The 24,084-nt window shown below is 32.3% G+C and overlaps 4 protein-coding genes across 13 annotated transcripts; 2 read left to right on the forward strand and 2 right to left on the reverse strand.

Annotated features, from left to right (window-relative positions):
- The first annotated feature begins 81 nt into the window (after positions 1-81).
- Positions 82-4,702, forward strand: LOC114414639 (phosphatidylinositol/phosphatidylcholine transfer protein SFH6-like). Its single transcript, XM_028378976.1, has 14 exons — positions 82-306; positions 543-837; positions 919-1,018; positions 1,133-1,399; positions 1,512-1,589; positions 2,088-2,189; positions 2,320-2,369; positions 2,459-2,558; positions 2,692-2,790; positions 2,911-3,024; positions 3,110-3,236; positions 3,719-4,056; positions 4,150-4,224; positions 4,380-4,702. Exons 1-14 carry the CDS (start codon positions 291-293, stop codon positions 4,395-4,397), a joined length of 1,779 nt encoding a protein of 592 aa, XP_028234777.1. The 5' UTR covers positions 82-290; the 3' UTR covers positions 4,398-4,702.
- Positions 4,703-5,652: 950 nt separating this feature from the next.
- LOC114414640 (inositol-pentakisphosphate 2-kinase-like) lies at positions 5,653-12,014 on the reverse strand. 10 transcript variants are annotated; one of them, XR_003667240.1, is made up of 11 exons: positions 11,891-12,014; positions 11,688-11,805; positions 11,393-11,602; positions 11,051-11,198; positions 10,430-10,470; positions 10,148-10,258; positions 9,343-9,945; positions 7,928-8,132; positions 7,356-7,436; positions 6,954-7,244; positions 5,653-6,101 (listed from the first exon to the last, which is right to left on the reverse strand). XR_003667240.1 is itself a non-coding variant. In XM_028378977.1 (9 exons), the coding sequence occupies exons 2-8, from the start codon at positions 11,787-11,789 to the stop codon at positions 7,974-7,976; spliced, it is 1,374 nt and encodes a 457-aa protein (XP_028234778.1). In that variant the 5' UTR covers positions 11,790-11,805; positions 11,891-12,014; the 3' UTR covers positions 5,653-6,086; positions 7,928-7,973. The 10 variants fall into 10 exon arrangements, 2 of the variants coding, with proteins under 2 accessions (XP_028234778.1, XP_028234779.1); XR_003667239.1 differs by having other exon boundaries at positions 7,356-7,445; XR_003667243.1 differs by lacking the exon at positions 7,356-7,436 and having other exon boundaries at positions 5,653-6,086; positions 6,954-7,025.
- A 460-nt stretch (positions 12,015-12,474) lies between these two features.
- On the forward strand, positions 12,475-15,950 carry LOC114414097 (cytochrome P450 720B2-like). The gene is made up of 8 exons (XM_028378449.1): positions 12,475-12,589; positions 13,011-13,043; positions 13,544-13,643; positions 14,355-14,682; positions 14,871-14,872; positions 15,266-15,422; positions 15,598-15,716; positions 15,829-15,950. Exons 1-8 carry the CDS (start codon positions 12,475-12,477, stop codon positions 15,944-15,946), a joined length of 972 nt encoding a protein of 323 aa, XP_028234250.1. The 3' UTR covers positions 15,947-15,950.
- A 7,456-nt stretch (positions 15,951-23,406) lies between these two features.
- On the reverse strand, positions 23,407-24,084 carry LOC114414098. Its single transcript, XM_028378450.1, has one exon. It carries the CDS (start codon positions 24,082-24,084, stop codon positions 23,407-23,409), a length of 678 nt encoding a protein of 225 aa, XP_028234251.1.

The following is a 24,084-nucleotide window of genomic DNA, read 5'->3' on the forward strand; positions in this document are numbered from 1 at the left end:
AATTTATATGTGAGTGAGGTGAAGCATATCATATAGTAGATTCGTGCATCTATTCCTCATTAACTTTCCTTTGTCTTTTGAGAATATAATGTGTTTTGAATTTTTACCTTAGCATTAATTTTTTCTTCCGCCGACGCTCCGTGTGTCTGCTACATTATTATTAACCAACACCCTGAAAGGGATTTGACCCTTAACCTGCGTGTCATTCACCCCAAAGCAAAACGTTATAAATATTCAAATTTATCTCTGCCATTTATTTCTGTTTCACTACCACTTCCATCTTCGTTGACATGTCTACCAATCTCTGTTAGTAACCTTCCTTTTTCTTTTTCTTTTTTCTTTCTTGATAGAAATTGTATCATTATAGGATTTTTTCATCGTTATTTCAATGTTTCTTGGTTGAGAATTTGCACCAAGATTCCATTTCTTTTATATTAAGGTTTAATTTAGCTGAGCATAGTGTGATTCAATGGATTGGATACTTGTCAAGAAGTTGAGTCTTCATGAAATTAATCCTCAGAACTTTTGTTACTATTGATTAGGCTTTGAAGGAATGGATGAAAGGCGAGAGAGGAAGTTGAGTTTTGAGAATAATTCTGAGGATGATAGATGGGCAAAAATTGGTAGCCTGAAAAAGAAAGCATTATTCGCGTCCACCAAATTTAGACATTCTTTTAAGAAGAAAAGAAGCAGAAAAATTGATAGCAGGAGCAATTCCCTCTCCATTGAGGATGTGCGAGATGTTAAAGACCTTCAAGCAGTGGATGCATTTCGACAGGCACTAGTGTTAGATAACATGCTTCCTCCAATACATGATGACTATCATATGCTATTGAGGTTACAAACCCTCCTTACTAGTTAGTGGTTACATTCACATATGGATATAGTTTAAAACTGAATTCAACATATTTCTTGCAGATTCTTGAAAGCAAGGAAGTTTGATATTGAGAAAGCAAAGCACATGTGGGCCAATATGATCCAATGGAGGAAAGAATATGGTACAGATACAATTATGGAGGTGATCCATCTTATACATTAATATATGTTTAATTTGATAATCTGAACATTGATTTTTTTCTTTCTTTCGGAATTTGGGGTTCATGTATATTACACTGTGGTTTCTACTCTATAGGATTTTGAATTCAAGGAGTTGAATGAAGTCCTGAAGTACTACCCGCATGGTTATCATGGTGTAGATAGGGAAGGAAGACCTGTTTATATTGAGAGGCTAGGGAAAGTTGATCCCAATAGGCTTATGCAAGTAACTACCTTGGAAAGGTATTTGAGATACCATGTGCAGGGTTTTGAGAAAACATTTGCTGTTAAGTTTCCGGCTTGCTCAATAGCTGCTAAAAGACACATAGATTCAAGTACAACCATTTTGGATGTTCAAGGCGTGGTAAGTTTTATTGTATGTCTAAATGGCCAATGAATGTTTTCCATTTTAACTTAAAAGTTAATCAAAAGTTAAGAATGGAGTTTATATTATTATGCTGTCTTTTGCTTTCTAGGGCTTCAAAAACCTAACAAAGTCTGCACGGGAACTCATCACCCGGCTGCAGAAGATTGATGGTGATTACTATCCTGAAGTATGTAGGTTTAATCTTCACTTTATTTATGACTTCAGAATTTTCTTATTGTTCATGTAGTGCTTCCAAGTTCTAATCTCTAAATGATACTGTGCAGACACTCTTGCCAAATGTTTATCATTAATGCTGGTCCTCCTGGTTTTAAAAATCTCGAACATCCTCAAAGGAGAGGGAATTGCTCTGGCTAGCACCCTTTCTGCGTATTTTCTTGAAAGAATGTCTGAATTTGCTCGACGCATTTAGTGCTTTCTTTTTTCAAACTGCCAAAATTCTTACCCATCTATCATCCTCCAAATTATCCTCAAAATTTAGTCTCCCTCCTTTCATCCAATCCTTCAAAGCCTAATAAAATATAATAAAGTTCTGATGATTAATTTCATAAAGAACTTATTTCTTGACAAGTATATTGTTTTAATCATCACTTTTTTTCTGACTTCAGAATTTTCTTATTGTTCATGTAGTGCTTCTAAGTTCTAATATCTAAATGATACCGTGCAGACACTCTGCCAAATGTTTATCATTAATGCTGGTCCTGGTTTTAAGATGCTCTGGAACACGGTGAAAACATTTCTTGATCCCAAAACTACTTCAAAGATTCATGTATGTGATAATTTTTTGAGCTAGTGTCTATAGTTTTAAAGGATTCCATTGAAGTAATTACCTTCTATAGTTTTGGTGTGGAGATAATTTATAGGTATAGGATTAATGTACTTGAATGTTGTTCCATTAGGTTCTTGGAAACAAGTTCCACAGTAAATTACTTGAGATTATAGATGAGAGGTAACACTACATTCAATTCTGTTAACGGAGTTTTCTCTCAATCAACTAGTTTTGTTATTTGAAAATTCTAACTAACCGTAAGTTCTCAGTGAGCTGCCAGAATTTCTTGCTGGTAGTTGCACTTGTGTAGATCAAGGTGGTTGTATGAGGTCTGATAAAGGGCCATGGCAAGACCCAAACATTTTAAAGGTTTGCTACTTATCATGTAATTTTTATACAGACTGTGTTATTCAGTAAGTTTTAATTAGTCCTCTCAGGCTTTCTGTTCTACTTTGCATCTTACTGAGTCTGTGATTCAACTAGAACAATTTTGGGCATGCAGATGGTTCTTAGTGGTGAAGTAGGATGTTCTAAGCAAATAGTAACAGTTTCCAATGATGAGGGGAGGGTGATTGAATGTGACAAGATATCTTATCCAATGGTACAGTTTCCATTTCCATCTTGAACCCTGCAAAATGATTAAGTTGAGAACTCTCAGTTTCAGATATTGTAATAACAATAATCTTATCTTTCTTTGGATTTTGGGTTTCTGAGAAAACAGATTAGAGGTAGCGATACATCTACAGGAGAATCAGGATCTGAAGTTGAAGATATAGCTTCTCCCAAAGCATGTGGGAATTGTATAAGCTCTATGTTAACTCCTGTCCTTGAAGAAGTGAGTGACCATGATATTGATCCTGAAGTTTCAATAAAAAAAATGTTGCAATGAATTTAATGTAACTGCCTTAATGTTTATCCAGGCAAGAATGGTTGGCAAGACTAGTCATGCTGGAAGTTTAGTTGAGTATGTTCCCATGGTTGACAAAGCCATTAATGTTGGATCAAAGGAAAAGCAAGCAACACCTCGAAAGTTATTTTGTTCAACAGGTTATGCACGAGCACAATTATTGGTTTTGACATGCTATAATTATTAGCTAAGAATAGATATTACTGTTATTTAAGACTGCAGGGCTGGATGTAGACACTTCTTTTGTTTTTTAGAACTTGGTGAACTTAATCAACAATGACATTATCAAAATGTCTGTCATAATTAATTTCTACGTTGACATAACAAAAAAATCTAAAGGAATGAAAAACTTACAATTTCAATTCAATCATTACCCCTTGTGCTTAATATTTTTTTTTCTTCACAGCTTTGAGTTCGTTGAATCTGTACTTCTACTTACCCATCCCCAAGAAAAATACATCAAACTACTTGAACACTTGCATGTGAAATAAAATTTTCTTTATGATGCAAAGACAAATAAATGTATACATTGAATTAAGATAGTTAATGTTACTTAGAATTGATTGCTGAATTTATTTTTTTCTATTGAGTACTGAAAATGTGAAAAATCTGACTGTTACAGCGGGCTTCATTTTGGCCCTATATACTTTTGCTCGATCAATAACATTTCGTGTCACTAAGGGAATGCGGTACTCAGAATCTAATTCTGCCAGAAATATACTTAACATGACTGTTGACTCAATATCCAAGGGGGAATCTCGTCCTCCTTCATATTCTCCCGGCGGATTCACAAAGGCAAACCTTCCCTCATCTACCTTAAAACGCCTTGGTGAGCTTGAAGAGAAAGTTGATATGCTACAGTCAAAGCCTAGTGTGATGCCACATGAGAAAGAGGAGCTACTTAATGCTGCTGTTTATCGTGTCGATGCATTGGAAGCAGAGTTGATAGCTACAAAGAAGGTATGGACTCTGTTGTATGCTTATTATTAATGTGCATTGCTCAATAACTTTTGGTGTATATTTAAAGATTACTGTGTTCAACTTCATAAACAGGCTTTGTACGAAGCTTTGATAAGACAAGAAGAGCTTATGGCATATATAGACAGTCAGGAAAGAGACAAATTCAAGGCAAGTCAATGATATTTGCATGGTGTTTACGTCACACACCAACACACATACACATAATGTAAAAGAGAAAAAGAAAAAGTAGGTTCTAGTTACCTTAACGTCGTGCATGGTGCATGGGAATTCTTAAAAGTTTGTTCAATCTGTTTGTAAAGCAGAGAAAGGGTTGCTGGTGAAGAGAATACTGCACATGGTCGAGCTGTTCGGTGGTATCATACTTCTCTCTCTTTCAACATGTATAATACGAGGAGAAACAATTGACGTGTAATAATGTATAAAATTACGGTTAACATTGGGTACTGAGTCTCTATTTTCCAAGTATGGTGATTTCAATAACATACTTGAGAAGGGAACTAGAGGCTTCTTCATTTGAACACTGTTTTGTTTGGGTATTCGAAATGAATAATGTTACACCCAAACACTTACATACAAATTATTTCATATTTATATAATTTTCATTATCTAATTACAATTAATTCTACTTTGATGTTTAGAATTTACATTTTGATTTTGCTACCTTAGTGCCTTAAGATTTTTCATTTCGAATAACCTCCTTATTGGCATTTTTTCTTAAAGATATATAATGAAAATTAACTATTTAAATTCAATGAAATGCAAAGACAAAAAGAACTTCATAAAATATCTAGATCTTCTCGTATATAATTGAGCAGCCTTAAGTTGATGATAAATAACATTTAGGGTATGTTTTGTAGGAGAAAAGTTTTGGTTTCTCAGGAATTATAGGTTGAAAATTTTAGTTTTTCTGTTTGTTATATATTTAAACAACAAAATATTACGGGAAAAAGATATTTCTCAAAAATATTTTTTTTAATCAGTTTCTTATAAAAAAATTCCTATAAAGAAAGTGAGAATCTTATTTTGTGAAATTTATTTCTTCTGTTATTGCATTTAAAATATGTTATATTTATTAAATTATATAATGTGATAACTAATTAAAATAAATAATCGATAAAATATACATAACTTTTTAATTCTCGAGAAACTTATCTAAAGATTTTTAATAATCAATCAAATAAATTTTATTCATTCTTAGAAAACATAATTCCCATTTATCAGGAATCATAATTTTCGAACATAAAAAAACTTCTCTTCGACCAAACTGCACCCTAAATTCTAAATTCCTGCGGACCAGCACTAGAGCCTCTTCGTGTAGTAGATGAAAGATGAAACAGAGAAATCAAAAAGATCACCAGACACTGCAACTCTATCCAGATCCTCTTATTTAGCAAATGTAATTTTCTTTTTAAAAAAACTCGTAGTATTGACGGCAATGAATTCCTGAAAGTTCAATTTTGATACATTTTCATAACTCTATCAACCAATTAAAAATTATTCTACATATTACTTCTAAAGGCATTACTTAAGTCAATAACTTTCAATTATATGACAATCTATAATTAGAAGACAACAGGAAAAACCAGTATACTGTTAGTGTATTCTAATTAAAATATTTATGAAATCACGTTAGAATATAAAAAAATACTACCAATTAACATAGACATTATTTTGCTTGGCAAAATGATTGATAATGGTACAACAAGCACATCGATTAGAGTGTTAATTACATAATGGGACAGTAACTATAAGTCTATGACCATCTTCAGCAATCACATACCATACATTGCATCTGTAACACGAAAGCACCTTTCCATCATCTTTTCCCCGGCAGCACCTCTACTCAATTCCTGCTGATTTTTTTTCCTTGATGATCCTCACTGCATTGGCTTCGCTAGTCACTGTTACCATGATCTTGGACCCGTTTGAGGTCAATGGAATTAATGCCTTTACAAGTTGCTTTTGACTGCACCTTGAACGGAGCAGTTTTACTGACACTATAGAGTTTTCTGCAATACATAAGCCTATCAGATATGTTAGTACTGTTCAACCAAAAGCAGAGAAAGTCTAAACCAAAATGAACAAACCGACTTCACCGTGTTATAATATGAAAGTAGGTTACAATCCATCCATAATAAGAACATTAAACAGCATTTGCTAAGATAAATTATTGTCTAAGATTTCATCTATTGCCTATCTGTGTTTAGATGTCTTGTTCACCGACTTCACCGTGTTCCACTGTAGATATTTGGCTGAAAACTAAATGGAGTGGCAGTGCTAAATTGCTAATGCTACTAGGGAACTAGATAACAAGTAATAAATGCAAATCAGATAATGTCCGCACCTATGCCCTCCCAAGCAAACAAAAGCAGAAACTAAATATTCACAAAAACAAGCTCCGGCTAATATTACACAATTATTCAGCTCAACCCAGATTCTTGGGTTCAGTAAACAAATTCTCAATAGTTCACAAATGACAAAACGGAGAGAAGAAATCTCAACCTGTACATATGCTAATCAGACCCATGCTATTCAACAAAAAGGTTTACCAAAACACATACCATTTACTCAGCCCAAAACAAAATGCATACATTTAGGAGGGGGTGAGGTGCTCAATAGCAAGCTGGCAAGCCAGCTCAGTCTGGAAGCAAGTATGCTAAATCTATTTATGAGCTCTAGCATTTTCCTTAATCAATTTCCAATATCAAGAAACAAAAGGTTCTATTCATGGTTTATGATATAGCAATATTTCATAAGGAGTGCTCCACAAAGTTGTATTTTGTAAAGAAAATTAAGTCTTGAAAAAAAAGATTATCCTAGTCAAAATTGGTTATGAAATTGTTAGATCATCAGGATCAGCTTTGATTGGAACGTACCAGCATACTAGTGAAAGCATGACCACTTCTGTGAATCCAACCTTCACATGTCCCTTTGTACTACTACTCAAACTTAAGACAAAAAACAAATAAAAAGTGTGAGCCTTGGAGACAGAGAGAGGGGAAAAACCTTGAAATAGCTCATGAGCTCAATGTATGGTACACACAGATCATCAGTCAAGCCATGGCAAAACTAGACTGACCAAAGGAAAAACCAGATCTGTGCTGAAGTCACGGTCTCTAAAATAGGCTTTGTTTTGCCAAATTCTGAGTACTGTTTGCAGCATTACACTGCGAAGTAGCAGATAACTATGACCATTAAGTTTGCAAAGCTAAAACAGATATTCTGAGTGTTACTGTAAGATAATTAAGTTTAAATAATTAGCAGGTTAAATCGTTTACCAATTAAATTTTCCAAAACAGAGTCCAGCTTGGTGACCCCTATATCTTTCAAGAGAAGAAGGTAAAAATCAAGCACATGTTCTGTTACAACTAACAAATGTTTTATTCCAGCATTAGTGGTGCATTCACATTTAAACAGCAAAGACAAATCCAATTTCAGTTCTATCAATAAATGTGCAATGTGTGCTTGGGGTGGACAGCATTATAGTAACAAATATATCACTTTCACCAATAGCATTTTTTTTGGGGGGTGGGGAGTTCCTTATGTTTCCTATTGTTAGGTACAGATCATAACAGTCATGATCTAAATGGACCAAATGCATTTATAAATTCAGTGGTATTATCCAGTACCTGTGTGTGTGCAGTAGGCCACACACATATAGACATTTTAGAAAATAAAGGAGTGGGGGTTTATCATATGTAATAGCATACAAAAGCTTAAAGAAATTGAAAGTAGAACCACATTGAATAGGTTATATGAAGCACAATTAATATAAGCTTCCAACTTAAGATTTGGATATGGAAAATCTTCTGAAGGATAGAAAAATATTGATCAAATTGCTCATACTTACCAATGCAATCTTCCTCAAGTGTCATCTGTAACTGTAACAAATCCTGCTAAAACTCAGTACGCAGTTTAAGAGGCTTGCAAGTTTGTGAATTTATTCCTTGGTCCATTTTGATCATTTCTTCATAGCAGCTCACTATCTTCTTATCTAATTCATAATATTCTTCCATTTTACTCATTCGCTTCAAATCCAAGTCAATGAAATACACCTAATATAGATAAAATTGCATTTAAAATAAGATATAAATGTAACAAGCATTATAGTTATTCTGTTTTATAAAGATAAAGAGAACAGAATCATTAAAAAAAGGCAAGGGAGGCAGTAATTCAAACTTGTTTCATAAAAATTAAGGTATCATATGTCCACTCATTCCAGAGCAAACCAGAAATGAATGACGAAGTGGCACATAATAAATTTAATAAAATAAATAAATATATATTAAGGATTAAACAATAAATATATTAATTTAAAGAAAAGATTAAATTAGTAACAATTAAATAAAAAAACAAAAATCAAACAAACCCAATTTTTTTCTCTGTTTCCCTTACACCTCTCTTTAAATTGTTCCACTGTCATCTCACTCTAATTCTCCCAATTTTTCAACGGCCACATATAGCATAAAAGGATATATGATGACAAGGTACAACTTATAGCCCAAAGTCTGCTTACTAATTCTGCATTTCATAGGAGTTTATCTATATCCTTGAGTGAATTGTAATCATCATAGTAACAATATGCTATATAAGGATGCTTTTGGTGAAACTCAATATCAATGCTCCAACATAACAGGCCAAGTTACACATTTCACTCCTGCTGTGAATCTACTTCTTTTTGTTTGAATTCTCGCTATGATGCTTGAGTTTCTGTTGGCAACAATTGAAAATAAAATCTTTCAATTTGCTGCTTTTCTTTCAATGGCATCCTTTCTTTGGTAGAATATGAGGAGGAAGGTATAAGAGTGAGAAGCCCAAGTAAGAAAAAAGAAAAACCCAAAATTCAGACTTTTTTTTTAGTTTTTTTATTTAATTTTTTTAAATTAGAATATTTATTGTTTAGTCCCTAATGTATTATTTATTTATTTAATGACATGCCACTTTGTTATTCACCATTGATCCATTCTAGAATGAGTCAACATTCCACTGTATTTAAACTCTTTCTTCTCTTAATGCACAAAAAACTCTTCTGTTTTTATTGAAGTGAAATTCGTTGAAGATTTTACATTACTTTTATCTAACATTCCTGAATGACCTTTTGCAGTAGCTTTTTAACAGCACCTAAGCTTTTGAAAATCAACATCATTCTCAAGTGAGGTCCTGAACCTACCAGCAGAAGCTGAACCAAATGAATCATGCAATGCACTGTCTACCTTATCAAAATAAATAAATAAAGAAAAATAAAAAATGAGAAGGGCTGCCTACCTTGAAGTCAAAGGTTTGCTTAGTTGACTCAAGATATATGTTACTGCAAATAGATCCAGATCCAGAATCCCCTGCTTTCCTTTGTCTAAAACATATCATAAAACTGCAGTCTTTTGCAGTTGCTGCTATTAAGTAGTCCTTTACAATTCTCAAGCTTTCATCCAACGAAGCTGAATGCAAAGAGGTATATCTTTTCAGTTGCTCTTCACTCAATTCTCTACATATTATGCACTGTTGACGGGTAATGTCATAATAAGCATGGATGGCTCCTTCTATGTCAACATTATCAAGCTTCTGAACATCCAGGAGCCGATCAAGGACTCCCGATTTTTTTACAGCCTCAGCAACAAGAGTAAGCAAGTTCTCTGTACACAGACCATTATCAGCTTGAATGACAGACTTAAGTGCATTTTCAAATGCTTTAGCAATACCAAAGTTTGTATCTTCTGCACCACCTCCCAGACCACCAAATATGAGAGAGCCATTCATAAATACACGAAAATTGTTTTGAGGTGTAGTGAAGAGATCCTTGATAGCTTTATAAATTCTTTCCTTTGATCCAGAGAACAGATCAAGTGGATTGTATTTACTTAGCAATGATATCTGCAAATATATTGGATAAATCTGTCTCAAATTTAAAGGTTAAAAAAGAAAGTGTATATTTAAGTGGTATTGTAATAACATCCATCAACAGAACAACGGATTAAATTATGACTTTGAGACTACATGATATGACCACAGGAAGATGTATGCACTTCGCAGCAGCTGAACCACCATCAAAGGCAAAAATTTGTGTATGGGGTACCTCTCCTTGATGCAATTTCAGAGCTTGGTGCATTTGAAAGCGAGTTATCCTCCTTTTGATAGCAGTTCCTTCAGATATGAATCTTGAAAGAGGAATAAATCCACATTTGGGCTACTCGTTCAGAACACCACTTAAAATGTTAACAAGCAAAAGAGAGAGTAAAGGAGAGCAAATTTGATAACTGATTTAAAAATTTGAAGTTTAAACTAAGTTGTTGTCTAATGGTAGAGGGGTGGGACATGTACCAAAGAATAATAATGTATGACATTATGGAGAGCATACCTTTATCTCAACAGATATGCAGGGGCTAGATCCTAGATTACCTGAAATGAAACAGGGGAGCTTGAAACAGAACTTTGAAATGTTTTGCAGATGTGTCATGAAGTCAGAAAACTTAAAGCGTGTGTTTACTAAGTAGGGGTAGAAAATAGGTTTTCTTGTTGGATGTAAGTAATATTAAGCAACACTATAGAATATTTAAATGATTAGTAGCATGTCAGGTTCCTATCCCACCCTAAAGTAATATTGCCTCCCTACCTTCTCTCCCACTTTGCATTGCAACTACATATGGTGCCGGTTTGGATTCTTACGCAACAGAGGTAAAATATTCCAATCATGCACCGTAGCCAGTAGTAGGTAAGATTAAATACTAACTAACTGATTCCCACTTCTACAGATAGATGATTTCTCAGCATGGTAATATAAAATGTTAACTGAAAGAAACATAAGGTCCACAACTTTACATGCATGAGAGGTAAGAGATTCATAATTATTATTTGAACTGAATAATAAAAGGGTTCAATTGCTCCAGCGATGCTAATATTTAGATACTAGATTTAGATGTGAAAGACTAAAAACAGGGAAGCAATCAGTAGAAGAAAGCCCTCAAAGGCATTTCAATACCATGAGTGAAGACTGAATGATCAGACATGAGAAGCACAGAACCACGATGCATGTCGACCCGAGCATTATCAACTCTCCAAGCAGGACGTTGACGAATAACATTCTTTTCAACCAATTCGAGAAATTCCCTTGGCACCTCAACAAGCATCTAAACAAAGTATCAAAGGATAAATGGAGTCATATCATAATCACTAATCATCAATCTCACAAAGGTTAGTGCATGGACAATTGATTAACTCACGAACTAAAAAAAACCACTAAGTACACATTTATCAATAACAAAATCAGATAACATAGAGACATTAACAATGATGATCAAAATCAGTTAAAATAGAGACATACCCCAGCATCAACATATTTGGGACCAAGCAATGGCTTCATAACGTGGTGGGCAAATAATTGGCATGCAATTTCATTGTCCGAAGATGAAATGAGTTCATCAACGTCTTTCCAGAGGAGGCGTTCGAGCGCAGTCAAAGCAGAGGGGCTCCTCATACACATACCCTCTGCGCCATTCCTTGGACACTTACGAATGCGCATCACTTTCCCAATCTGCACCATTACCATTACCACTGATCAAGCTTCCATTATGATTCAATTCGATTGAAAATTTAAAACAAAGAATTGAGGAACGTACAAACGTAGGAGATGATCCGGTGTATGCGAGAACAAGATTGGCAGCTCCTTCGCCTCGGTAAACCCACTCATTTGCGTCCTTCTCCCTTAAAATCATCTCCATTCGACAACTTTTTTGCCTGAAAAAACAAATGGTAAATGGTGAAGCATTTCATCGAACACTAACAAGACACTCAAAATCAACATATAACAAAATTCAAATACCTAACAGCTAAAATGCACTGAAAAAATACTACTGTGTCCAGTTCCAGTAATTGCGGCTCAGATCCTTCATCTGTTGTGTCGTGACTCAAACTCCAATTTTGATTTTGCTTAGCAGTTTATGTATATTCATTTAATAATTTTTATAAGATATTTTTTTCTACACCTGCTTGGGTTTGTTGGACCTTGTTGTATATTTTTTTGGGTGAATGTTGGGCCTTGTCGTTTTCCAACAGTTTCATTATCTTTTGGGATTTTCTTAGGTGTAGATTTCCTCTTACACCCAACAATTTTATTAAATGTCCAACACTACTTCTGTTAAGTTCTTTTTTTTCGTTGTTGGTTTTATCTTTTTCTTCATTCACCATTTTGTTTTCTTTCTCATTGAGGTCCTGCTTGTTGTTGTGACTGGTTTGATCGAGGTTGCGGTGGTCGTTCGTAGTATGTGGTTATTGTCGTAATGAGTGTCGCGGTGCAATGACAGCGGAAGTAAGTTTTTTTTAGTGTTTGCGAGTTAATTTGTTTGGTATGATCATACGGATTCCTTGTTGCAACGCAGAAAAACTTAAATGGGGAGATAAGTACTCATGGCGATGACAAAAGCAGGAGAAGACACCACCAACAACAATGATGAAGATGAACGGAGAATGAAGGAGGGGAGATCGTGGCGCAAGGAGCAAGAGCACGAGTATAAGAGATGGTGTTTTCAATTTTAAGTGAAGGACAATTTTGTCAGTTCACTTATATTATTGGGTGTAAAAGAAAACTTCGCGGTGTAGAAAGAAAATCATTTATCTTTTATAAATATATATTGGAAATGGTGTAGCTTAATTTGAAGTTTTTAACACTTTTTCTTACCAAATTTTCAATTTGTTGAAATTATTTGAACTAAAAATTTCTATATTCTTTATTAATCACGTGAAATTAAAAGAAACAACAATCTATATAATTTTCCCTTAGTTAAAGGAAATGGTAAACAATAAAATAACCAATTATTATATGAATCAATCTTTTTTACTAGGTAACATTGTGGTTGAGTCTATCCTAGATAGTGGAAACTCATTTGTGCAGTACAAAAATATTCTTGTTCTATCTAATTTGTTTACACTATTTTAATTTCTAGCTGCTAAGGTTTGCTGTCTATCTTTGATTCAAGGTTTGTTATGTCATGTCTAAATAACATTTGAAGAAACTGCAGAAGCAGAACGTACACCTTTGTTGTTCCTGCTGCCTTGGCTTAATTTCTGTGTGCTCTTAATTTAGTTTGGACGTCACTCGTTAGTGGTGGTGATTGTGTTTTGTTTGAACCATGGCGCCCACCAACAACCAAAATGAACCGTGGCCTGTGGGGTAACATCTCAACTCAACTAAAGCCATGAGTACTTCCATCAGAACAGAGGACAAAGATCGTGGCAATTGGCAAAGCATGAACAACACCGGCCGTTAACTTAAATATATATAATTTTATAAATAAGACCAAGATCGATGATGGTGTCCGCCAAGAATAAAAATAAAGTTGCTAGCCCGTCAACTATGGCATCACTAATGACCAAGTTAATTTGACACTATATCGTTAACATTGTATATGAGGAGCACTAGTGATTGGCGGCGGGATATATATCTGATTATTAAAGTAGCATGATTAGACAAGTTAAGAAAATCGAGGATTGCCCTTCGTAGGAGAGACACTTCAGTTCATGGCTGCCATCAACAGCAGCAAAGGAGTCTATGAATTTGTCCATGCTCGCCGCCTCCGGTAACAAATGAATCCCATGCTAGCTAATTAAGCAAATTAAACCATCCTCTCTTTTTGTCTCACTGATCTCTTCTTGATTTTGTCCTTCATATGTGCCTGCACCTAATGCCTATTGTTCAAACCACAAGACAACGTCTTGGTTCTTGTTAAACACGCAATAATAAAGTAAAGAAAGTTATACTACTACACTTATGATTTATATGAAGTTGTAACTGGCTACAGAGTCTACTTACAAGTTAGAATAAATAATATCAGATGATTTCTTAGTACATGCTTATTAAACTCTAGAAATGATGATGTGATTATCATAATGTGGCCTTATCATAATGTTGAAAGTGAAAGAAAAAACAATGGTATTCAAATTAAGTGGAGATCGAACAATGAATGAGTTTACGTTTACTGAACTAGATGAGCTATATATATCTAATATCATGCAGGCATGCACTTTTTCTTTTTATATATATTGCTTTTTAAAGATTTTAATGTACTCTTGCTATTTATTCTGTTTAGTTTAATTAAGATATATTGACAAAAAAACATTTTTTACACGTTCTCTAATCACAAATTCTCGGTATATGCATCATAATATTAATTTTGATACTAACTATTTTAAAAATTATGCATAAAATAATTTCTAATTAATTAAAATTAAACTCTTCTTTAAGTATAATTAACATACAATACAATAAAGGAATGGAAGAGTGTGTGCAGGTATGAAAAATGCTTCAAGACGAAGTTGTTTGGGGAAACGCACGTTTTTATATCGAGCACGGAGTCTGCAAAAGTGATTGTAAACAAGGAGAACGAGGGAGGGAAATTCTCAAAGAGGTACATAAAATCAATCGCGGAGCTGGTTGGAGCCGATAGCTTGCTCTGTGCGGCACAGCAGCATCATAAACTTATTCGCAGCCATCTCTTCAGTTTCTTCTCAACAGATTCTTTGTCTTCCTTCGTTCAACTCTTTGATTCACTCGTTCTTGAAGCTACACCTACTTGGACATGTGGATCTGTTGTCGTCATACAAGATGAAACGCTCAAGGTATACATATATGAATTAATTAGATGAACGTACTTTCTGGAATTTTTATAGATGACTTTTTTCAACTATTTAACGTATCTAGGACTTAAAAAGAAACATATTATTAAGTTAAACAACCACACATCAAATAATTCATTGTCTTGGTGGTGAATTTTTAGAAATTGAATATGAATTAAGTATATTATTAGGAGTGATATAGAAGAAAAATATGCATTTCTACTATTTATTATAAAATTAATATTTAACATATTCATGATTCATCGTATACGTGTATATATATAATATTGATTAATTATTAGTTATCTTATATATATATATATATATACACACGTACTAATAACCATAATTTGTTTAATAGTTTTCTTTTCTATAATTAATAACCTTAGAAGAGTCGTGACTGTCGTGTCATATCTATGCATTAGTGACGCCCTATATATTAGTGATCTCATCATGTGGAAAAACTTTTGAAATGTTTTTCTATATTCTTGAAAGACTTTTTAACTTTTTATTAAAAACTTTTCATCATGTGAGATTGAAGGTTCCTATACATAAATTTCCTATGCATGGTTGCATGCCTATGTAGTTTGTATAAATTGAAAGGAAAAATAATTCATGATATAATAACTGATATAGGATTTAAGATCAAGAAAGGGTGGAACATTAACATCGATGCTAGATCGATACACCATGATCCAACTTTGCAGAATGATCCTGATGTGTTCAATCCTTCAAGATTTCCTGTGAGTCTATCGTTTAATTTGGACCCTTTAATTACTCTCTTTTCATTTTTCTCCCCTTTCTTTAACCCCAAATGATACATCTTGTAACATTATAATTAGACAAGAAAACGAAAATTTAATTATGGGATTTTAACATTCACAAATCACATGATAAAAATGTTGGAATAAATTACAGGTAGAATCAAAACTATACAGCTTCTTAGCTTTTGGGATGGGAGGAAGGACGTGTCTCGGGAAGAACATGGCTAAAGCTATGATGTTGGTGTTTCTCCACCGTTTCATCACCAATTACAAGTGAGTATTTTACTTTCTATCATTGATCAGACACATTAATTAATTTTATTTTGGTAAAATACTGATTTTACGCGTACGAAAGTAATTAAATGGTTGTAATGCATATATTCAGGTGGAAGGTGATTGATTCTGACTCAAGTATTCAGAATCGGGCACTTTTTACAAAAATTAAGAGTGGTTATCCTTTACGTTTGATATCTAAGAAGGATGCCAAAAACAAAACCATGTGACAAACGTAAGATATGATATTGCAATTACTATTATAAACCTATTTCGCACATATTTAACTCGCATATCTATTATAATACCTATCTCGCACAAAAGTTAAGGTATTAGTGGTGATTTGGGTCTAAATTTCTTTTTCTAATCCTAAAGTAGTGTAATTGAATTAAAAATTAAAAAATACAATCCATCTTTATCCAAGCTTTCGAGACTACTTTTTTTTTTCCTTCTTTTCTGTTTTGGCCATTTTTCTTTCTTTATTACTTTTTTCCTTCAAGTTGAGGTGTTGATGAAAAATTAAACAAGGAGTCTCCGTCGATCTGTCAGCCCGTTGCCAGAGCAATCCAAAGGAGTAGAACCATTTATAGACGAACGCTGCACTTATGATCACAAAGCAAACGACAATGTTGCCTATTTCGATTAATTTCCTCTTAGTTAAATATAAAAAGGATAAATAGTCATTTTTTTTTTCTAAATGTGTAATTTGTTGATAAAAACATCCTTGAAAAATGAAAATAACAAAATTTAGTTTCCGAAGGTGTAAAAAGTACAACAAATATATCTGACCGTTAACTTTCATTCATCATCGTTAATAAAATAGCCTACGTGACACAGAGGAACAAATTTATTACTGAAATGATTGTTAACGTGATTGTACTGACTAGATTGGATCCAAATGTTAATAAGATACTATTTTTGGACCTAAATGTGAGTAATTTTTTGTTAAACAAAAATGTAAATACGTTTTATTGGAGAAAAATGTCAGTAACTTCTTTTGGACATAAATGTCAGCACGTTCCATTGGACCAAAATGTCAATAAGTTATTATTATTGGACGAAAATGTCAATAATTTTTTATTGAACATAAATATTAGTTAGTTTCTATGAGACTAATTTGTTAGACCCGAAATTTCATTTCATTTAAAGGTAAAATATAATTATAGTGTAAAGTTTTGCTATTTTTTATCGTTACAAACATAACATTACAATAAAATATATTTACAAACATAATTTAAAACAAACATAATAATAACGATAATATTGATTATCAACCATAATTTATCTATCAGAATAGAAATTATCCAAAATAAACATTGTATCAGTTTACCAAAATAAATATTGTAACAATATATCAATCATTACAAATTTTTTCAAATTATAATAATTAATCACAATCTACTATAAAATAACAGATAAATATATCTCATATTTTACTTCTTCGGATCTTGATTATTTTATTAACGATGACAGACAGAAGTTAACGTCCGGATATATTTGTGTCGCACTTTTTACACTTTTAAGGACTAAATTTTATATTTTTATCTTTTAGGGACGCATTTGTCAGCAGAGTGAAAAGACAACAAGTCAAGAAAATATTATATGACAAATATGTCTTTATGTTGGCAATTAGAGATGGTCACGTTGACAATTATATATTTCAGTGATAAATTCGTCTCTCTATCACATAGGCTATTTTATTAACGGTGACGGATGAAAGTTAACTGTCAGATATATTTATCGTACTTTTTACACTTTTAGGAATTAAATTTTATATTTTCTTTTTTTAGGAATGTATTTATCAGCGAATTACACATTTAAAAATAAAAATGACTATTTATCCAATATAAAATTTGAGTAGTCATTAAAACAAAAGCTATTCTATTACAAATATGGTGTCTATAGGTTATTTTTTATAGGCATATGGTGCCTATAGTTATCATGCTCATACAAAACTTGTTCGTTATTAATTAATTAACTTACTTATAATTGAATGGTGCTCCTAGTTTTTTTTCCTTTTCAAATATTGAATGCCTTTCTAACTAGGGCCATAATAAAATTTAATCGGCGTATGTATAAATTATTCACAATAGATAAAGTTTTTTTCAATTAAATAAGTTTAAGTTTAAATATAACTAATTATCTACAAATTTGTGTATGTTTACTATATTTTATAATTAAAATTCGGAATATTTTCAATATTTTTTAACGAAGTTAATCAAATTTATTTATAATGTTTTTATAATTAAAAATTGAATTATTTTAAATAATTAAAATTAAATTATATAATAGACTTTTAATCATTATTCTTATTTATTGTATTTTGTTATAATTGGTATTAGAATTGTAATAACATTCAAGTTTTACTATTTTATAAAAGAAAGATATCATATAATATTATATTGAAGGATTGAGATAGTCTAATTCAATTGATTTAATATAATATATGAATTATTATAAATTCTTCAATATTTTTCTTTTGATTTTTACGAATAAAAAATAACATTATATTCAAGTCAAATAAATGAACTTATGCAAGACTATTATGAAAATTTAAGGAAAGAAATCAAATTCTGGTACCAAAAAATTTACAAAAAATGCACACACTCTGTTAAAAGAATTGAGACATGTAATTAATCCTCTAGAACAGTATAAAAAAAATCCTTTAGATAAACATCACAAGCTTAGCAGTAATTTAGGAATAGATGATGCTAGATGTATTATTTGCTTGAGAAATCTTTTGCTGTTGTACAATTAGATCTTTTCATTTATACGCCAACCGTTTCTTTTTCTTATAGGTATATCTATCTCAAAAGATACCACACAAGTTTTCTTTTTCTTTTTTTTTCAAAAAAAAAAGTTTGTCATTTTAGTGATAACAAGAGAATAGATATAAATAATTATTCATTCAAAACGTAGCTGTTAGCATATAATCACGACACTCTTGCTAATGAATGAGCGGCGTGATTTACTTTTCTTTTTTTTTACAAAATTCACTTTTAATTTGTTAAAATTTAAAAGGAGAGGTTACATGAAATTCAAATAGACCAACAGAAGTTACAACAATGGCATCAACAACAGGTTTGCAGCCAAGCTGGAAAATAACGTTGAGATCTCTTAGCCAAGCTAAAGCTTGCAATAGCCCCAAGCTTGAACTTCTATCGAATTTGGGCTGTCAAATTATTAAGATGCTTTTCAAATTTAGATCTGAGATCACACTCTAATTCAAATTCTTAAGGTTCATGTTCATGGATCTTCTCCTTAACTTATATGATGTTTAATCCCTTATACCTGATGTTATGGTGTTTAATCTCTTCTAATCGATGTAAAATTTCACTTCACACTTGTATTAGAAATATGATTAAGCAAAAGTTTCAATTATACATCAGAAGAGGAAGTCGAAAATCTAATCCTTTAAAATGGTTGAATTTTAAGTTATTCGAAAATCGGAAGTGAATGTTTTGCTTAGTCTGTTATGTTTTTTTTTTTAACTTGTTTCCTTCAAATTTCCAAGTTCCCATTTTTATCTCTATCACAGTCAGAGCTTCCTTCAATACTGAATTCAATAGTTAATAGTAAGAAATACAGCAAGAGAAAGGTTTGTAAGACTTTCCAAACTTGAATTCAAACATTTGACTATGAGTGCTTCTTTGGTATAAAGACTACACAAATAATTGATTGTCCAAAATAGACAGAAATGATTAACAAATAGCAACCATGTTAATAGAAAAATACAATTGAAACGACTGTTTGGTGCTATATATGAAGATTTGGTAGCGAGCAACTGCTTTCGTGGACCACCTTAGATATGCTAAAATCATATAAAGGAAACTCGTCAATGTATTTACGATCAACACACTTCTAGCACCGTGCTAATGTCTTTTTAAGTGTCATGAACAGTTGTGACTCTGGAATTTTTTTCAAACAAACCTAAAGATAACATATTCCAAAAAATGTAGACAATATATATAAATCATATGAGCAAATGGTTACTTGAAAAACATAAAGCATCAAGAGGTGGCAATTATTTATACTTTAGAAAACAAAAATGATGTGGGGACAAATCTTGTCTATTTAGTGAACAATTTGTTGCAATTTAAATATAGAATTTTTTTATGAATTTAAACATAGGTTTTGCTACTCAGTATCTTAGGTAGTACGTAGTTAAGGAGTCAATAACAAAAAGTTTTATTAAAAATTAATTACATTAATGATGCATTAAAAATTATGATAAAATATCATCTATTTAATTGACATGAAATTATTTTAATTTAACCAATTAAGTTAAGTCATGAGCAACTAATTATATCAAATACTTGGGGGAAGAAGTTTTTACACCTATAATAATATTACTTAACTCAACTAAAATTGTTTTTAAATGAGAATATTTGTAATCTCCCCAAAATGAAAAATTATGGTAGAATACATTAATGATAAATTTTAATGAAAAAAATCACTTCAATTTATATATAAATTTCCTTTAGATTTAGATATTATATATTTCTTTCAAGTAGTCATTCTAAAGGTTAGGATATTGACAATATGGCTCTCTTATCTCCCTAGAATATAAATCAATTCCTTGTTATGGCGTTGGAAGTGTAACGGGAGAAGAAAGAATAAAAGAATGCAAAAAATTATCGCAGGTTGGTGGAGAAGAATCCTTGTATATATGAAGCAGGACCACCCTCTGAAATTTGATGGAGCAGTTACCAATGCCATGGTTTGGTACAGAAAAGCCTTCAAAGTTCAAATGCTGCTTGTACCAACTAAAAAATGGGCCGCGGGCCCACCTGAAAAAAAAACCAGAAAATGAATCCCAAGTTGCTAGTCAGCAGTAGAGGGAGACAACAAGACAAAACCAATGGACTAGGGTAATGATTTATCACTAGAGCACAGAGAAAAGAAGAATAACATATATGTGGTTTGTAATTATAAATAAAAAGGAAAATAAATGCTTTTAGATTATATCCTTCTTGCTTTAGTTTAATTTCACTTTTCCCCACATAATTATAAAATTGAAAATTCTTCAACTTGTTTTTTTTTCTATATAAAATTGTGATTAATAAGAAGAAGTAATTGTCAATTGGGATGAGTCAGGTGACAAGGTATTGCTTTATCTGAACTTTGGGGGAAATAATATCATAAACAGAACTTGAAATTGAAGAAACGCATCAGCTGTAGTGTGTGAAGAAACTCCCTTTTTTTAAAACAAAATGCTCAGTCGTGACTGTTATTCCATTATATTAAATGTTTACTAGTCTTTTAAGCAAGTTCATTCACGGGGAATATTAAAAAGCTGTTGATGGTAAAGTTGGTTTTGGAAAAAAGGCAACTTAGGTCGAAATAGCTGAAATCTATGCTTCTTTTCATTCAAAAAAAGACAGTACAGATTTTACATGTCAGAATGATATTCAATTTTTTTTAGGAAAGAAGAATCAAAAGTAGAAAAAATGAATTAACTCAATGGTTTGAGAAAGGTAAATAATGTATGGGGTTTGATTTTCGGTGTGTGTAACTGTGGCCAATTTTTGGAGTATGGGTATCATGGTATGGTATGGTGGGAGGGACTCACAAATCAAAATAATTGATCTATAAGAGTGTTTATTTTATGTCCTATTGAGTGTCGCTATGGTACAACTTTAGAAGCTTGGACGGTTTGCTCCCTGCGGACAGACAACCCAAAAGAAAATATGTTGGGTGGTAATAAACATTAAACAAACCATATATTTTTATTTCACTTCTTTAGGATAATAGCGAGCTACTTCGTTACAAAGAATCTCATAGCCGCTCTATTATTTTGTTGTTCCAACTCCAACCACTATTGCATAAACATCTCTTTTAATATTCTGGCCGTGTCCGTGTTCATTTTCTTTTCTCTTTTAATGGGTCCCTTGAAGCAATGCACAAAAATCACCGGTAGAAGGAAAATATCTAAATAATTGGAAATTACCCGGAGAAACAATTTTAAAATTTAATCAAGTGGATTATGTAACATACTTTTCCACATAACTGCATGTCAGTATTTCACCACTTTTCATTAAATAAATGGTGTTTCTATATTAATTAAGTGGATAAAACAGAAGTAAAGAACCCAGCAAATTTATTTATCGTGGGTAAACCAACAAAAACTACACAAAAGACTTATCTTATCACCGAATAACTGAAAGGAAAATGAGGAATTATACCCAAAATTTAAGGGATGAAAAGTATGGCAATTAGCAAAACATAAACTTTCACTATTTCAAGTGTAATATTGTTATATCATTATATACACACACGTTCATTTAGCCTACAAAAAAACTCTCGTAGGAAATTAATATAATTTTGAAGCGGGCGTTAAGGAAATGTAAATTGCATTAATCAAATAAAATTAGTAAATACCATAAAAGGATGAGAAGAATGAATCACCTTCTCTTTTTTTATATATAAAAAAAGCAAATAACATTTGGCTACAGAATCTTTCCAAATTTATAGGATTCTAATTTATTTATTTTTTGGATGTCAACCGCTACACAATTTTGAAATTTTGTTAAGAAAACATCACTAACGTATAATCCATGCTCATTGATGGTGTCTAGTAAAAGATTGTGTGACATAATAATTTTGTTATGTATTTCATGTTTTGTTAAAGCATAAATATATACAAATTGATCCTAATATTGAATTATACATATTGATCCTACAAATAAAACTTTTAAAATTAGGTTCAGACTAAACAAATTGATTTACATGATCGTAGGTTAATAATACGGGATAATATAATAATTGCACATAATTACACACAAATTTTGTTATCTTATCATGATCTCATTAAATAGTTTCATTCCATTAATCTTGCAAATCAATTAGCAAAAAGTTGATTTATCAAATTACACATGAAGTTCCCAAAATCAATCTTGCAAATCAATCACTTATAAGATGTGTGAAAAACTCCCTTATTTTAACTAAGGATCTTCTTCAAAATGAAATTAGTTTTGACGCAAGAGAAATTTTTCTCATTGGAAATTTCAAAATATTAAGAAAAATAACTCAAGGATATTATAATCCATAATCATGCATTACCCAAAAAAAGTATTCATTAACAAAAAAAAAATAGTCTATTATCATAAACAGTTTTATTCTTATAAAAGATGTCCCGATAGTTTAAGAGAATATTATATTTATAAATGACATATGACATTATCTCTTAAATGATAAGATACTTTTGTTTATCAGATATTATACAATTTTTTTCCTAACCTAGACTACATATATTTTTTTTTAAAATAATTATGTTTGAATCGTGTGAATATAACTCTCACTATTGTGAATGACAAAAGAGTCTCCCTCTCTGTATATATCTGAATACTATGAGCAACAATCATATATATGGCCAATTAAATTAAGAATAACTGTATGTGAATTAATCTATGACCTAGTGGTGATAACTTTGTCATTTTAATGTTCTCAAAACATTTTTCTTCTTTCTATATATCAGAAGAGTGAGGATTGGTGAATGAGACAGTAAATATAGTTTTAATTTGGCGCCAATCCCATGGTTTAGTGATTGAATAAGATGTGGTATTCAAAATAGGAAACTTATTAAATATCTCAGAAATGGGATCAATTGCTATACAATAGTAGAGGAAAAATGAAAAATAATATCCTCCTCTATCCCCTAATAATTTCTATTATGCCTTTTGCTTTTATTTTAATTTGACGGAGTGCACGCCAAATACCCTGTTTCCAGCGATCCTATGTGCTCTTCTTTCTGCATTCTCTTATGCATAGCGATGAATTCCTCAACCGCGCGGTTGAACTCGTCTTTACTCAACTGTTCCACGGACCGCAATTGCCCCTGCAACGGAGCCACCACCATCCGCCGCTCATAACGCTCCGACTGAACTCTCCGGTAGCACTTCTTCTCCGACACCGAAACCGTTTCAGTAACCGCCCTGACAGTTTCCTCAAATACCGGTGACGACGATGGATCAAAGTTAGTAGTGGTGATTTTTTTGTCGGAAGAATCAACGGTCCGAGATAGTTGGTCCTGCGATGCGGTTACGATGAGGCGAGACTTGTTGTGGTTGAGGAATTCGTGGTAGACGTCTTCGGAGGCACCAACGTTGTTGTTGTGTTTGTTGGAGAGTGCGAAGAGTAAGAGGATGATGGCGTTTAGGAGAAGAAATGCGTAGAAAGAGTTGCGGAAAAGTGGTATAAAAAAATGGTAGAGATGGGGGAATGTTTGGAGGGTGATATTGGGGAAGAAAGAGAATAAGTGGGAGAATAGCAAGATTACGGCAAAGAGTTTGAACAACTGAAAGATGCTTTCGAGGTTTCGTTTTCTTTGGAACCTTCTCATGGCATTGGCTTTGTCCGAGGAAGCCAT

The sequence above is a fragment of the Glycine soja genome, chromosome 6, assembly GCF_004193775.1.
Source record: "Glycine soja cultivar W05 chromosome 6, ASM419377v2, whole genome shotgun sequence".
Lineage (NCBI taxonomy): Eukaryota > Viridiplantae > Streptophyta > Magnoliopsida > Fabales > Fabaceae > Glycine > Glycine soja.

Excerpts from the sequence above, each read along its gene's own strand:
- LOC114414639 (XM_028378976.1), top strand. Across the intron at positions 2,559-2,691 it reads AAGACCCAAACATTTTAAAG|ATGGTTCTTAGTGGTGAAGT; the intron begins GTTTGCTACTTA and ends TTGGGCATGCAG. Across the intron at positions 4,057-4,149 it reads AGTTGATAGCTACAAAGAAG|GCTTTGTACGAAGCTTTGAT; the intron begins GTATGGACTCTG and ends CTTCATAAACAG.
- LOC114414640 (XM_028378977.1), bottom strand. The coding sequence starts at position 11,789 with ATGGAGATGATTTTAAGGGAGAAGGACGCAAATGAGTGGGTTTACCGA. Across the intron at positions 11,199-11,392 it reads CCAAATATGTTGATGCTGGG|ATGCTTGTTGAGGTGCCAAG; the intron begins GTATGTCTCTAT and ends TACTTTGTTTAG. Across the intron at positions 9,946-10,147 it reads TGAAATTGCATCAAGGAGAG|ATATCATTGCTAAGTAAATA; the intron begins GTACCCCATACA and ends ATATATTTGCAG.
- LOC114414097 (XM_028378449.1), top strand. The coding sequence starts at position 12,475 with ATGGCGATGACAAAAGCAGGAGAAGACACCACCAACAACAATGATGAA. Across the intron at positions 12,590-13,010 it reads GCACGAGTATAAGAGATGGT|CTGCTAAGGTTTGCTGTCTA; the intron begins GTTTTCAATTTT and ends TTTAATTTCTAG. Across the intron at positions 13,644-14,354 it reads GTCCATGCTCGCCGCCTCCG|GTATGAAAAATGCTTCAAGA; the intron begins GTAACAAATGAA and ends GAGTGTGTGCAG.
- LOC114414098 (XM_028378450.1), bottom strand. The coding sequence starts at position 24,084 with ATGGCTTCCTCGGACAAAGCCAATGCCATGAGAAGGTTCCAAAGAAAA.